Source organism: Nicrophorus vespilloides, unplaced genomic scaffold, assembly GCF_001412225.1.
Source record: "Nicrophorus vespilloides isolate i.1.1-1 unplaced genomic scaffold, Nicve_v1.0, whole genome shotgun sequence".
Classification (NCBI taxonomy): Eukaryota; Metazoa; Arthropoda; class Insecta; order Coleoptera; family Silphidae; genus Nicrophorus; species Nicrophorus vespilloides.
Genome location: NW_017097978.1, coordinates 170,307 through 186,016, shown reverse-complemented (window position 1 = coordinate 186,016; position 15,710 = coordinate 170,307). Strand labels below are relative to the sequence as shown.

Here is a 15,710-nt window from a genome sequence, read left to right as displayed (position 1 = left end):
CCACAAAGTCGTTTACATTTTGGAATATTTTTAGTATTCATATTTACATACGTATTAATTTTAATAAAAGGTAAAACATGTTTATTTGGTAGAAGATAACCAAAATGTATTCGTTTGTTATAATGTTATATATTTAATTTCACCGGTCCATTAATTTTTGTTAATATTCCTATTAAATTGGAAACTCCCCTCGATCATTTTTTTCATCTTGTTTTGGAAGTTTGAATATTCATTACCGTCCTATTAAATAGTATACTAGATATCTTCTACCTGCTCTCCGTATACCAATTTCCGGCATTGATTTTTCTTCAATCTTAAGAAATTCGTTTAGTTTTTCTTCTATTCCTCTATCTATTCTATCCTTCTATCATTTAGGTTATTAAAATATATAATATATTTTAACAGACAATATTTGATTAGTTACAATTGAATACGCTATCAATTCATTAATGTAATTTTAATCAGTGTTTGTTTTTTAATTGAGTCATTTTTATATTTTTCAACGACAAATTTCAACAATCTAAAACCGTAAATGTAATAAAATATAAATATGTCTTATATTAATGGACTTTTTCATCATATAAAAGTTTTAATTGGTTAGACGTGGAACCTCGCTTAACGAGCATAATACGTTTAAAAATTTCCGGATATTTACTCGTATAGTGAAACAATTTTCCTTATATAAACTAATGTAATATACGATAATACGATCCATTTTGGATTACATCTTTCGTAAATCAAACTACTTTCCAGGAAGCAAGATAAGTAATTTTAACAAATAATCAAATATTTGTTGAACAACTATTCTATGTTAGTTGAAAGTTATATTTATCGTAGAAAGTATTTAAATATAAATCATTCTTATGTACAGGGTGTCCCAATTGAACTGCAACCAACTTAAAATTGCTGTGTCCATATTTCGCCTAATGATAGCTGATTATATTGTTTATAAAAAAAAGTTGAAATTCAAACGTAATAGTTGAAAACTATATCGGAAAACTAAAAGTGGCTATTGTTAGAGACAAGATTTTTACCCTCCCGGGAATCGGGATGGTAAGTTCTTAAAATCCCGTATATTTTTATTTGAATATTAAACTTTTGATATTTCCAATTTAATTATTTTTATTGAAAAAAGTTAGTAGAAGATAAAAACATTGTGCCAGAAGTTGCATAAAACGTATATTTTAAGCATTTTCATTAATAATAATCTATTTTAAATAATTCCTATCGAGTTCATCAGTCTCATCCCATTACGGGTTATAAAACATTAGTCCCGAGAGTTGGGATTATAAAAACTAGACAATTTCCCGAGATTTAGTTCCCGGAAAGTCCCGGTAAGGATTCATTATATACAGATAACTCTGTTTATTCAAATACAATATGTTTAATTTAGTTCACTCAAAATAGTAGTAAAATACTATTTTTGTATACCGGTTCTGATCAAAATCCCGACAAAAGAATTCCCGATATTTAAAAACCCGACAACTATAATCTCGAACATTTTAACTGATTTTGGCAATCCTTTCTCTCTAATGCGGGGAATACTTTCAACTTTGTCAAGTTCCGATAAACAATTCTCTAAACAATAGTATATCGATGTTCCTTTTTTATTCACGTAGTAAGTAATACGCTCATTTTTTAAAGTCATTTATTTTCCGTCTATATCAAATAATAAAAGGAATTTTAACACTGTCGGGATTGCGGTTGTCGAGATTTCGCTATATGCCCATTTTTTTGTACATATATATTTCATCAATATTATTATTAATTTTTAAAATTTATGTTTCATATCCACTTACATATTAATTACGTATTTATATTTGTTAGGTTTCCCTTATAAAGAGATTAACTGTGTATTTAATGTTATTTATAAGTTAATTAGTTTATGTATCATCTAAATTTTACAAAATTGCCATATTAGACTCGATATAGCAAAATATTTTTTCTTTGTACAATGTGTGTCAGAAATAACGTCAAATCAAAAATTTGGACGATATAATTTTTAAAACTTATAGTAAAAAACTATTTATATCTACATTTGAAAAATTAAAAGTTTTTAGAAATACCTTTTTTTACGTTACGTTTTTAGAAATACTTGTAATGTACTAGGTATTTCTGCAGCAGAGTACAAAGCCTTATTTATTTCGTTTGTTGTTTTATTTAAATTCTCCAAAGAATATAGACATTTCCGAAAAAACTGTGAATAAAATTTAAAAATGATTATTTGTACAATTTGTCTTAGGTATATTAATATTGAATTTTTTTGACGATGGATAATTTTTTTGTAGAATATTATAATTATTTTGGAGAAATAGATCTAATATTTTGAAATTGTACTCATATTCTTAGCGATAGTAGATTATTTGTATTTTTTTTAAAATAGTACAAAGTTTGAAGCAATTAGTGTTTCATTCATTTGAATTTTTGGTTTCCAGTCCTATGTGAATTAGCATACGCGGTACATGTAATTACCGGGACCCAATTACGTTACAAATACCAAAAACAGAAACTTTGTTGTAATCCGCTGGGTATAATTTATTGTTTGCTCGTTATCAGTTTGGGTGCAGAACGAATATAAAAAAAAACGTCGGCAGACAGAAAATCGGCCGGCCGCGTACTAATTAAGTTTCTTTTTAATAAACGGCACGGAAAACCGAAAATAAAAAGGAAGGAGCTGAAAAAGAAGTACATATAAATAAATAAAGAGAGGCGAAATTCAGTCGCAATTATCCTATCGTAAAATAAAAATAATTTAAGTGCATGCCGCGAGATAAGGCGCTGGAAGGCACATGTCAATGTAAATAATTTTAATTTTAATTGCAATTTACCCGTACAACGGCGTAACGTAACTAACTAATTTATTAGATAAGTGAAAACTTTATCCGCACTAATTACACCTACTTAAGCGTGCTTAGACACCCGAAATAATCGAAATAATCGGGCCAAAGTTGGCTATGTTTACCTATATTATAACGACTTTCTGAAGTAGTACATTGGTATTTAGAAAATAGCAAATAATATAAAAACAAGGGCGGAAAGACCTCGGTCGTTAGCCCTTTGGCCAGCCTATTAATATATTTTTTTTATTGTACGTTAAAATTTATTTATGTATAAATTGTACTTTTTTTTTCTTCTTATTATGTATTGATGTTTGGCTAATAAATTATTATTATATTATAAAAAGAAGTTTCACATTAAAATATAATTTAAAGCTTGTTTTTGGATTTTCTTTTAAATTTAATTTAAGTGTCAAACTTTTCTTAAAATTAATAATAATAATTATAATTTATTGTAAAAACAATAAAATTATATAACTGATTGTAGACAGAAAAAGAATGAAATAAACACACAAATTTGCATTTCGTCATAATTTTAGATTTAATTGATTAAATTAGAAAATAAAGAAAAAAAGTATTGTGATTGTATATAAATAACATAGGAATTATACAAATATGTTTTTTATTGAGATAAACAATACGAATTCACTTTTTAAATCTCGAGTTTATTAACAAAGGGAAAGCTAAAAATATACCATAAAAATTAAAATAAGTGAACGAAACTTGTAAATATGGTCTATTTTTTAAAATCAACCAGTTCCTGCATTGCCAAATAAGTTAAAGATTTTAATTTTTTGATGATGCAATACATGCGACTTCGTTTAGTGTTTTAGATGCGTTTCTGAAGACTAAACGAAGCAGAATTATAGGAATTCATTTTAACCCATAGCAAATACTCGTACCTAAAACTCCTCTTTTTGCTTTTGCACTCATGTCAAAATTTGGACCATTCGCTACTATTTTGGTTATGGTTTCTAAACTTTTTTTTAAGAAAATCTGCAGCAAATTCTTTTGGATCATTGTCTTCAGACTCACTATTTTCGCGTTCTTCAATTCCTTGTGTTGTCAGTTTTTGAAGGTCGTCGTTGGTAAGACCCTCACCAGAAACCTGCAGTATCTGGGGAAGCACAGCGTTATGTATTATATACGAATCAATGAAATGCCGCGATAATTTGAATCTGCGTAAATTTTGAGATTTTTTACGAATCAAAATATATCAATTGCTTGTCTAATAGCTCTCTATTATATTCACAGTGAAAGTGAGCATATTTTTTTAATAATTAATTTACATATTGTGAACAAATAAGAACTATTTGGACAGAAAGACTTAGGTCCATAGACCTTTGGTTGCATTGAAAACTAATAAATATTATTATTATTATTAAGAACTATTAAGCCAAAATACACATATTTATTTATTAAATTTAACATTGAATGAACTGTGCTTTATATAAAAATACATTGAAAAGGAGAAAACTTTATTGAGCATGTGTTGTGTGCATATTATATATTTAAAGATTATTATTATAAACAACTTATCGATACACAAAAACTTAATGAATACCGATTAAATACTTGACAATTAACACGTAGTCGTAATAGTAAGCTTTAATTTAAAATCAACAACTACACATTACGTGATAAAACAAGTAAATTGAAACCATGTGGGACAAATATTTGACATTGATATTTACTGAATAAGGTATGGACACAACAATTTATTTAGAGAATAAGTATTGTTTATGCTTTGTTATACATATTAATGAAGCTTACATAAGAAATTGCAAGCAAATGTTTTTATATAAAACTCACTTTACAATATACATCAAACTAATGAAAACTTAACAAAATATAATAATTAATTTCGTCCCATAATAATAGAGAGCAAATAAATACAAATACAAAATATGAAAAAAAAGGATATGAATTATTAGAATGAGTATATTCACCCTATTTATAATAATTTTAATATTTATTTGGAAATAATAATATTCATAATGACTATTAACCGAATTTTAATTTTAAAAAGCTAAATTTATTAAACGAAATTTATATATTTATATATACTTTTAAATAAGTAATTTGTTTATATAAATAATAATTATTAGACATTATATTATTTCTACTGTATCTGTCTGCATATATTCTGGCCATTCAATAATTAAAATATATTCTGTTTACAGATAAGTTGCTTTAACTAAATGAACTTTAGGAACATAATTCTCTAAATTTGGACCTGATGATTTCAGCCTTAAAGTTCTGCTAGTAATAATGATGAAATCAAAACATTGATCGAGAATAACCCGCACTACACGACACGTGAATGAGCAGAGATATTAAAAATATCAATAACAACTATTAACAAACGTTTTAGAAGCTTGCTTACATGAACCGTTATATGAGTTTTGTATAAATTTAACGGACAAAAATCACGACAATATCAGCCCTTATGTATCTTTTATTACTCAATACTTTCTATGTACTTTCCGATTTCCTCAATTTTGAGTCTTTGTATTTTTTTAGACAAATAAATTCTGGGAAGATGTATTGTTTAACATGCGTAAAAGATGAAGGAAGGTTATAGATTAAAAATGGTGCATACATAATTAAAAATGTATATATAAAAGTTTTGATTTTTAATTTTCGTGAAAAATCGGCAGGAACTTTCCGAACAACCAAATACATTTTTTTATTATGTATGTTTATTATTAAAAAAATACTATGAATACAAAAATTTTACATTTTTTTTTCTGTTTGGTTAATTTTTAATTTGATTATATTAGTTGTGAAAAATAGTTTAGAGTGAGCTGAAACATTTCCAGAATATGGTTTTGTTTGTTCATTAACATTTATATTTCATTAACTTCATTTCCATGGCTTCGCATATCTCGCATTTTATTTAATAACACATTTTGTATATTTAATTATTATTTTATCGGTGCAGTGGCCGATATTACGTATATGCTTTCGCTATCGGCACGCCAACTGCTATCATAAAATGGAAGCACAATGCATTATGGATTTTTTTTGTTGCTTTTATTTGCTCGTGTATGTGTGCAGTTCGTTTGTTGTACTGTATTTGTATTTACTTTGTAGTACAGCAATCACAATCTCTATTAAATTTGCCTTTTAATTAATTAACCGGCTTATTGTTTTCTATTTTATTGTTCCATGCATTAACATGAATTATAATTCATATCGCATTTGGAAATCACATTGCATGTTTCCAATTTTGTAACATTGCAGTAGTTCCGCCTCACCACAACAAACTCGGGTATAAGAATATCAGAGGATATGACAGGCGTATAGAAGAGAGTGTGCATATGCAGTATTTGTGCGTTCAGAACAGAAAGTGACAGTTGACACGTGTAATTATGTAATTAAATTAAGTTGCCGGAATGCGAGGCATAAAAATTTCAGCAGTTCGGTTTGCTGGAATGTTGCGTAATTAAATGATTTGCTAATAATCTATTGCAGTAGGTCTAATATAAATGAGTTAAAGCCATTCACTGTACGAATCGTGCGTTTCGCATTAGCCCATCTCATTTAAAATATTTGATATGTAATCCTAACGCAATTGAATTGAGAGTAATTAGTAGTATTTAATTATGTTCTAATAAGAATGAGATAAACTGGAATATTTGACAAAAGTATAAAACTATTTCCAATTATGTAGAAAGACTGCGTATACATTATTCATCAACATAGTTTCTTTCAAGAGTGATACAGTCATTCCAACGCTTCTCTAACATTTCGATACCTTTCTTGTAGAACGATTTATTTTTAGACTCAAAATACGCTTCAGATTCGGCAATCATTTCTTCATTTGAGTCAAATCTCTTTTCCTTGGGCATTCTTTTTATGTCTGCAAACAGGCAGTAGTCGCTGGGAGGCAGATTTGAAGAATACGGTTATATATATATATACAATATATTTTGTTACAATTAAAAAAAATTTAAGTTAAAATTACCTATTTTTAATTGTTTATGAAAATCTTTATATATATACATTTCTAATTGTTAAATTTTATTGATTTCCATTAGAAATAAACCAATAAGAAAATATTTTTTGTGTACATGCACATACATTGGGATATTGACCGCAGTTTTTAAATAAACTAATTTGCCGATAACCTAATCTAAATAAATAGATTAGTGATTAAAATAAATTGCAGATATTACAGCAATGCATATCAGAATCATACATACATTTTTGTCCCAAACATAAATTATTATTTGGGCTCTTAATATATTTTTTATCAAAAAATAAATTTAAAATTAATCTGCGAGAAATCCTGCTTTTGGAGCCCAAATTTTAGTTTTAATTTTAATTTAATGAAATCGGGTAAAAATTTATTTGGAGAACTAATGGGAATTTTAATTTGCCATTAAAAAAATGATGATATCTCTGTACATCTATGCAATGCTCATTTCCCTTGCCTGTCTTACACTTCCCTTGGTTCACTTACTCGCGTCAGTTCTGTACTCCAGCTAACAAGATTTTCCGGTTCTAGGAAGATCCCCAATTCAGCCTCTGCCTCGTGTTTCCTTGTAACCCATCTACAGCATCTAAAAAGCGTGTGCTCAGGGCTGTAATCCTCAGTACCAACACCTTTCATCCTCCTTCCTCGCACTGAAGTACTTGAAGTACTGATCATAATAGAAGCGTTACTGTTTTGTTTTTAAATACATTTAATAAATTATTAAACTAATATAAATATCATTGTATCAGTCGTTTATTAAATCTTTCTAAATATTTGTAAAAATTGACACGTTCATCCGCTTTCGATATGTGCTCTCATCTAAAACACTTTTCTTATCGTTTTAACATGATAATTATGTTATTATTTAATTGTCTTAATGAATGTTTTTCTTTTCGTGTACAAATAAGATTCGTGGTTTCTTTGCATATTTTACTTTGTGCTCTTTTATGAAGAGAAAGTATGACACTTGTTAATGATTTTTTTTCTTGTAATCTTTCTTGTAATTACATATTTAATAAATAAATTAACTATATTCTTAATATATTATTACATAAAACTGCCATATTATATTTATATACAATTATACCTCTGTCTCTATTAACGTTACCTGTCGTACTGAAGCTTAAATATAAAACGAAGTTCGCAATTGTCCGAATATATAAATAGTTTTTGGTAACAGATCACTAACAAATACTTAAATGGAATTTTGAGGCAAAATTTGGAAATAAAATAACATGGAATAAATTAAAAATTAGGTTATCCAGCTGGTTTAATCAATAAGTTTCAAATATGCTTAATATTCTAAATGTTATGTTAGAAGTTTGAGAAAACTTTATTCTTACAATGACAAAGAAAATGAGCGCAATATTAAAGAAGTTCTTGCCGAAAAATATTAGCAACTAAAGATTTAAAAACGTACATAAATGACATTGAAAACGTTTTATTATTTTTAGTGAAAATGATCTTTTTTAAGCGAAGACTAACAAAATATTTTATTATTGTATTGAGTTTTTTTTTTTAATTTTGTAATTCATTTTTGAAACAAATATTATTATTATTATAAAATGTTTTAAAATAACAGAAACGAACCAATATGATGAAACAAATTCTCACACATATATTTTTACATGATATTGCAACATATTGATGTTATTTAAGTTTATTCCGAGCAGATTAAATGTATTATATTTTTCATTTCATTTTGACATTTCAGTTTTCTCATTATTTTAGAATTGTAGTTTACACCCACAAACATCACGTTGCATAAATCATAAACTTGATGTAATATGAACTTTCTTTTGATGCAATAGTAATGAATATATTTTAATAAAAATATTAAACACAATTTATTGCATTTATGTTCCTACATACATTTTCCTACTTTTTATTTTGATAATATCTTAATAATGTTATTAGCTGGATTTATGATTAATGATTAAAATGAGCATAAATATATGTTTTAAACCATATTCATTAGGATATTCATCGTGTAATTGAATATTAGCTGATACGAATATACAGAAACGGGAAAATGAAATAGGTAAAAGGCTGATGAAGTCTGCGTGAACTCATAGATGATGGATGGTTGAGATTAATTCTAGCATTTTCCACCCACACTACGTGCCTTTTACTAATATTTTTTTAGCACTATTAAATACAATTCCCATTAGGTCGTGTCGTAAATCAGCTCTTACAGAATTCCCATTTCCTTTCATCGTTTCCAATTATTTCAGGCAGATGTTTATCGCAGAAATTAATAGTTTTAGACTGTTTCGCAAAAAAATATTGTAATATATTTTATCATTTTCGTTTAATTACCGTTGATTTTATAATTGCGTTTAATAAAATATGCATTTGAAATGTATGAAATATTCAGTAAATTGCTTCACGTAACGCATATATGTGGGTAAATTATTCCGTTGTTATTTTGCAGTTAAACATACCACAAACAACATGATAATATATTTAGTCAATATAATCAAATATTAAAGAGATTACGTTGGAAGGGATACTAATTCGCTTGAATAACTTCCCAAGGACTTTCAGTAAAATATTAGTCGTCTAATAACTTAGGTGGACATAGTTGCATATTTCAGTTGCTATTATTGTCTTCAATTTTATATCACGTATTTTATTTGAGTAGTGAAAAAATATTTTATATTATTGTAACACTTTGTTTAAACAATTTTTAAATTTTATTTTCCTATTCAACGTCTTATAAATTATCATTAAGTTGTTGGAAAGATGCAGAAGGTAATTTTTCTTAATTTCATAACACTACAATTCTAATATTTTTTTTAAATTTAAATGGTAAATCCATTCCTTTAGGGACATATCAACCCTATCAATAAGATTAATAATTGGTATAGTTTTATATACTACTAACTCAGCGCGGCAAAAAGGGAAGTGCGGCATCAATAGTGAATGGTGCCGATAATAGATAATCAATACTTTTCAAATATGCTCTTAATATTCTAAATTTTATGTTAGAAGTCTGAGAAAACCTTATTCGCAATATTGTTTTTTTTATGGGCAAAGGAGTGTACATTAAATATTTGGTCCCAGGAGAAAGATTTCCCTGCTGTGTTTGTGTTCTAACTAATAGAGTTTACTGAATTTGAAAATAATTCCTTTTTAGTGGTTTTTACTGATTAATATTTTTCTAGTGTATTATCAATTATTTTAGGTAAGACTATATTATTCATATGTACCTCGGAATTTTAGAAAAGTTCTGCTGTTTGAAAAAATATATTGTTTTTCTAGTTTACAGCAAATAAAAATACAGGTTTATACATACACCTACGATATACGCAATTAAGTGTTGACACTATGAAATACTCCCACTGTCCGAAAATATGGTATACATTTGCAAAAAAAAAAACAAATAAAACTAAAATTAAATATAAAAAATATTAAATTCATTTTATTATCACAATATAACTAAATAGAACTAATTTTAGTGTATTGCATTTATTGTAGTTACAGTGAGTTTTAATCTTGTTGTACGCTTCTTCTGAACATACTTGCTTTTCCTCATTTATATAAGGAATTTTATAGAAATTTTCCTCTTATCTTAACATAATTGTTAACGTTTGTAATGATATAAACCAATATAATGAGTATTACCAGTTGCTTTTGAAACTCTAGATAATCTAAGATTTTCTTTCAATGTAAAAAAAAATATTTTGATTTTTTTTATACAAAAATCACTCAAATGCAAATTATAATCCGGAAATATAATTATGTTTATATTTTATTGTTAAGTAAATTTTTTTATGTTAAAATTTTTATTTATTTTTTTTTTGCTTTCAAACATAATATGTATCATAATGAAATAGGTTTTCACGTTTATTAATGAGACAAATATATTTGATAGAAATCATATTTAATACAATAACAATTTTAATGATATGAAAAATTCCACAAGATCAGTTTTTAAATTTACAGAGCATTGTTACATAGAAAACTATTGACCATGTTTCTCATCTATAGATAAATAAATTTGTAAAAGCTTATATATTGGGTTGTCCGGAAAGTTTGTGCAGTAAGTACCATATATCAAAATTGTACCTGGGTATATATATTCTAAAAAGTGAGATTTCAACCGTCTTTAGAAAAAAAAAAATGGATCAAATGAAACTGAGACGTTTAGTACCTTCATGAAGATGAAATAAATAAAGTGCATTTTAGACTTTGATACTTTTCTATTACTGTAAAGTCAAAAAATGGCACTAGAGCTATAACTAAGATATATTCTGCTAACAGAGAAGTTGCTTTAGCTAAATGAACTTCAGGAACGATTACCACAAATTTAGATATTTGCAAAATTCCATTAACTACAACTACAAGATTATTTTTTAGTCGACATAAAAAAACCACCTGAAGAAGTTTTTTGACGAAAACTTAATAAATTCTGAGAGGATATGATGTTTAAGTTGGATGAAAGATGTAGATGTAAAAAGATGTATAAAAGTTTTGAAAAATCGGTAAGAATTTTCCAGACAACCCAATATTTACCTATTAAATGATTGTCATTTAGGTAGGTATTATCTGCAGAAAATTTATTGTTTTTTGTAACTTTAGCTTTTTAGCAATACTTTTCTTAGTAAATTTTCATTAATCAGTTGAAAGTTTAAGTTTGATTTACGCACGTAATGTGCTGTGGAAGTTCAACTATAGGTTCAAGTGAGTTTTAGGACAAAAGAGGTTGTAAACCCTTTTGTAAAATTGATTTATATATTGAAAATTTAGTTTTTTGTTGAAAATTTAAACAGTACTATAATAAATCCACGCAGATCGACGTATTTGTTTTTCAATTCATGCAAATTTTATTTTAACTATTGTTTTAATTGAATGGCGATTAGATTAAATGCTTGCATTATCTGGCTATTCAAAAATACTATCTTCTATGTTGCAAAGAAACATTTGGATTCTTGCTTATGTATGATTCAGAAAATGCAATTCTGTTCGGACTCTGCAATTCAAGTTATTCAAACTAAAATTTTCCACTGTAATTAGCGGAACATTCGAAAAATATAGTAAACATACTTCTATAACATTATTTTCTTTTATCTGATCTTCGCTTTATTTGCAGTGCATTCTTCACTCCGTAAATATAATGCTGGCAATGCGCTTTGAGCATTATCACATACTTCTCAATTTTAGATTTGAAACTATTTTTGTAAACATAATAAACAAACAGTTTAAGAATATTATATAATACGTCTCATTCTTCTTAATTGTAATATGTAAACATTTTATAATTACTTAATACACAATAAATTTTTAAAAATTGTAATTTATAAATTCATTTCTAGTAATAATTAAAAACTTGTTTCTGTTTATTTATTACAATTATTAGATAATTTAAATAAGATGAGAAAATGATATGTTATTAACTATGAACAATTATTTAATATAATAATTAATTTCAAGTCTCTTAATTTATGAAATAAAAACAGAATCATCATGTTTTTACGATTCTGTAAACTGTTATAATTATAAAATTTTCTAATTTTGTCATGCACTACGTTATAAATTATTTCGATGATTTGTGTCGTCGGTTAAACGTATGGCGCCAATCATTAACTCAATAATTTTATTCGATCAGTTTAACGTCTGAATTGTGGGCATTCCAAGTGAGGGAAGGTAATTTAATAAAGCCATTACCGTCATTTTGTTGCAATATAATCTTAAAATTATGATAGCAAACACGGATTTCATTGCTCACATTAAATGTTTTATTACGAGCAGGTAAAAGAAGCAACGCGTATTCTTGTTTTAATACTGAACGAAATACTGCTGTTGCATACATATTTGTTTTGTAGTCTGATTTTATTATTTCGCTCTTCTTTTTCATGTATCAACAAACATTAGTCTCGAGGTAGTTTTGTGCAAATGGAAAGCGAGTGCTTGGAAATGGACCTGAGCACGAGACCGAAGGAGGAAAATTGCAAGAGGGTGGCGAAGTCCGTGTTTTCCATTAGGAGTTTGGTTGATCTGGGCGACAATGGCGAGAAAAACAATGATATGCACGTACATGGTAAGTTCTGAATTATAGTTTAAAGTTCATCAATTAAATGTTTGTTTAATGCTGAATGTAATATAATAAATTATGCTGATTATGATTCGAAAATCAAACTAACTAAATAAAACAGTTACACTAAACATGTGTATTTACAGCTTTTAAAAAAAATACATTGGATTGTTTTGCTATAATATTTAAAATAAATTTTACATGCAACAACAGTATTATACTAGGTTATTTATAGCAAAACATATAATGCATATAATATTATCGTCCGAAAGTATTGAGTGCCTATTGTAGGTACCTTAAAATAGATAGATAAGGGAATATTATTATGTTTTCTATATTAGTATGTTTTTTTGAGTTCATTTTTAAGTAATTCTCAGCTCAATAAACAAGTTTGTGTGTTTCGAAGATCGTGGTTCTCATGATCAATATCTTTTCTTCCTTCAATATTATACGTTTTCCTGAATGGAAACTGTAATTATATGGTTATTGATGGTTTACTTGGTAAGTTATAATTAATCGTCTTTCGTTAATCTATATATACTCAAGGTTTATTATATAACAAATTTTGCAACCGCTTTAACTGCTTATAATTGATTTTATATATTTATTAATTAATTTATAAAATTACTATATTTAAATAAATGAATGTGTTTTAATTATTTTTTTTTGTATTTAACACGTCACTCAATAAGTTCATAGGATGACTAATAAATCAACAACTTTTGGGCAATATTGTTCATCAATACAGCTGCTAACAGTGCTCGGAATTGTCAACTCGTTGTTGTTTTTGGTTTACTGTGAGCAAACGCAATACCCAATTCGAACTTTTTAGCTTTTTCATGATCAAATGTTCATGCAAAATGGTGAATACACTGCTTTCTGATATCTTCAGGGTGTCAGCTATCTCACGTAACTTCAATTTACGATCGGCTAAACCATTTTGTGGACTTTTTTTATGTTTTCTGCAACAATTCCGAATTTGGGCGACCTGAGCGTTCAGTATCATTTGTGTCTGTATGACCACGTTTAAAATCAGCAAACCAGTTCTCTACTATTTGTCTCGGAGAAGAGTCATTATATTATCAAGCCATTGCTTTGCTTGAATGTTATTTTTCCCATCATAAAACAATGTTTTATCAACAAAAGAAAATCATATTTTTCCATTCTTTAAAAAATTACAAAACCACTGTAATGAACTAAATTTCAGATTGCCATGAAATTTTGACAGGCGTCGTCTGAAGGTTGGTACTTCCTAAAAATCATATAGATTTATCGATAAAAACGCAATATATATGTCATCCTACAAACTTATTGAGTGAGGTGTTATATTAAATATACTTTAAGTGTATTGAATAGAAATTAGAAATTAATACATTCAAATATTTAGGGAAAATCAATTACAAAATATAATTACATATATAAATACTACAATAACAAAAAGTTAATATATTTATTAGTATTAATTAATTACTATAACAATATAAACGTAACATATGAACTGAAAGTAATGTACTCGCTTAGTCCGAGTAATCAGTGTCGATGAAATAGGACTAATCGAGGAACTAATCATTTCACATTGTATTATATAATGTGATATTTAATAAACATTTTTTTTTTATATTTTGTATAGCTTAAGCATATGTTATTTATATTATTTGCCATAACCCTTTTGTTTTTTTTAATACTTCTCTATTCTTCAGATAACAATTTGATTTCACTTACTTTTTTTAGATTAATCATTAATTAGTTTTTTATGTAAAAAAACTTTATATATTTGAATTCGTTTATTTCGTGTTTTAAATTCTCTCATTAATCACAGACAAGTGACATTTTACATGTAATTTGGGAAACGCAAATTGAAGGAAAATCTATCGCCGTTTTCGGATCTAGAATTAATGTTTCCAATTAGCAAAATCACGCAACAATCCACATGCAAAATACCTGTAATAATGGTACGAATTTGAATAGCATGCAGGCATTTGTATAATGAAGCAGCAGCCCAATTTGCGCACAAGCCCTAATGACACAACCTCCTCCTCATTCGACTCCTGATCCTTTGCATAAATACACTCATACCCATACAATTCGTGCACGGTGAAACATTTTTTTCATAAATATTCACAGCGCAACAATTTTCGTTTCCATACGCAAACACACCGAATGCAATGCGAGCCAATTTAATCACAGATAAAGAGCGAAAAAGGAAGCTAATTGTAATAATTGCGTTCTGAAATAATTTTTTTCCGTGCTGTTTCGATATGTAATCAAATTGGCATTTATTATTTTTAATTTCCATATCGCCGCATAAATAAATATTATTAACCGTAATCAAAGTACAGTACTTCAACGTAATTTATATTTGCATATTTTGTTTATAATCAATTATAATGAACAGCTTGCGACTGAACCAAATAAGTTTAAAGACTTTATTTCCTTTATAATTGAAGATTTCTTTAAAAACATATTTTACGCCTAATTAGTAAAGATTTTGTAAAAAAATAACTAATAAACATCATTTATTGCATGTATTCTCCTATAATAGTTTATACATTAATATTATTTTTTGTAAATGAATATAATTAATTATTTCAATTTTAATTAATATAAAAATATTGTTTTAAATATGATAATATTGAGCATGGAACAATTTAAAGTTTATTTAATTTGTTGATTTAAATAAAAAAGAATTTATGAATAAATTAGATTAAACCAAATTGTATATGTTATCAGTTAAAAATAGAATATGTTAGCAGTTGTGATAATTTAGATAAGTAATTTGGATATGAATAATATCAATATAAACAATTTATTTGTAAATTTTATAAAATGTTTTTATAAAACTTGTTTTGGCTAA

At 26.9% G+C, this 15,710-nt stretch overlaps 1 protein-coding gene across 3 annotated transcripts in view; it reads left to right on the top strand.

Moving 5' to 3' along the window:
* Positions 1 to 15,710, top strand: part of LOC108561463 (homeobox protein aristaless-like) — a 121,435-nt gene that overhangs the window by 6,779 nt on the left and 98,946 nt on the right. The window contains exon 2 of one of the 3 annotated variants that reach the window (XM_017919405.1): positions 12,697 to 12,862. In XM_017919405.1, coding sequence (XP_017774894.1) covers positions 12,697 to 12,862 — 166 coding nt within the window. Of the gene's footprint in view, positions 1 to 12,696; positions 12,863 to 13,280; positions 13,358 to 15,710 lie in introns of those variants that run through there. The other 2 variants (XM_017919406.1, XM_017919404.1) reach the window with 2 other exon arrangements.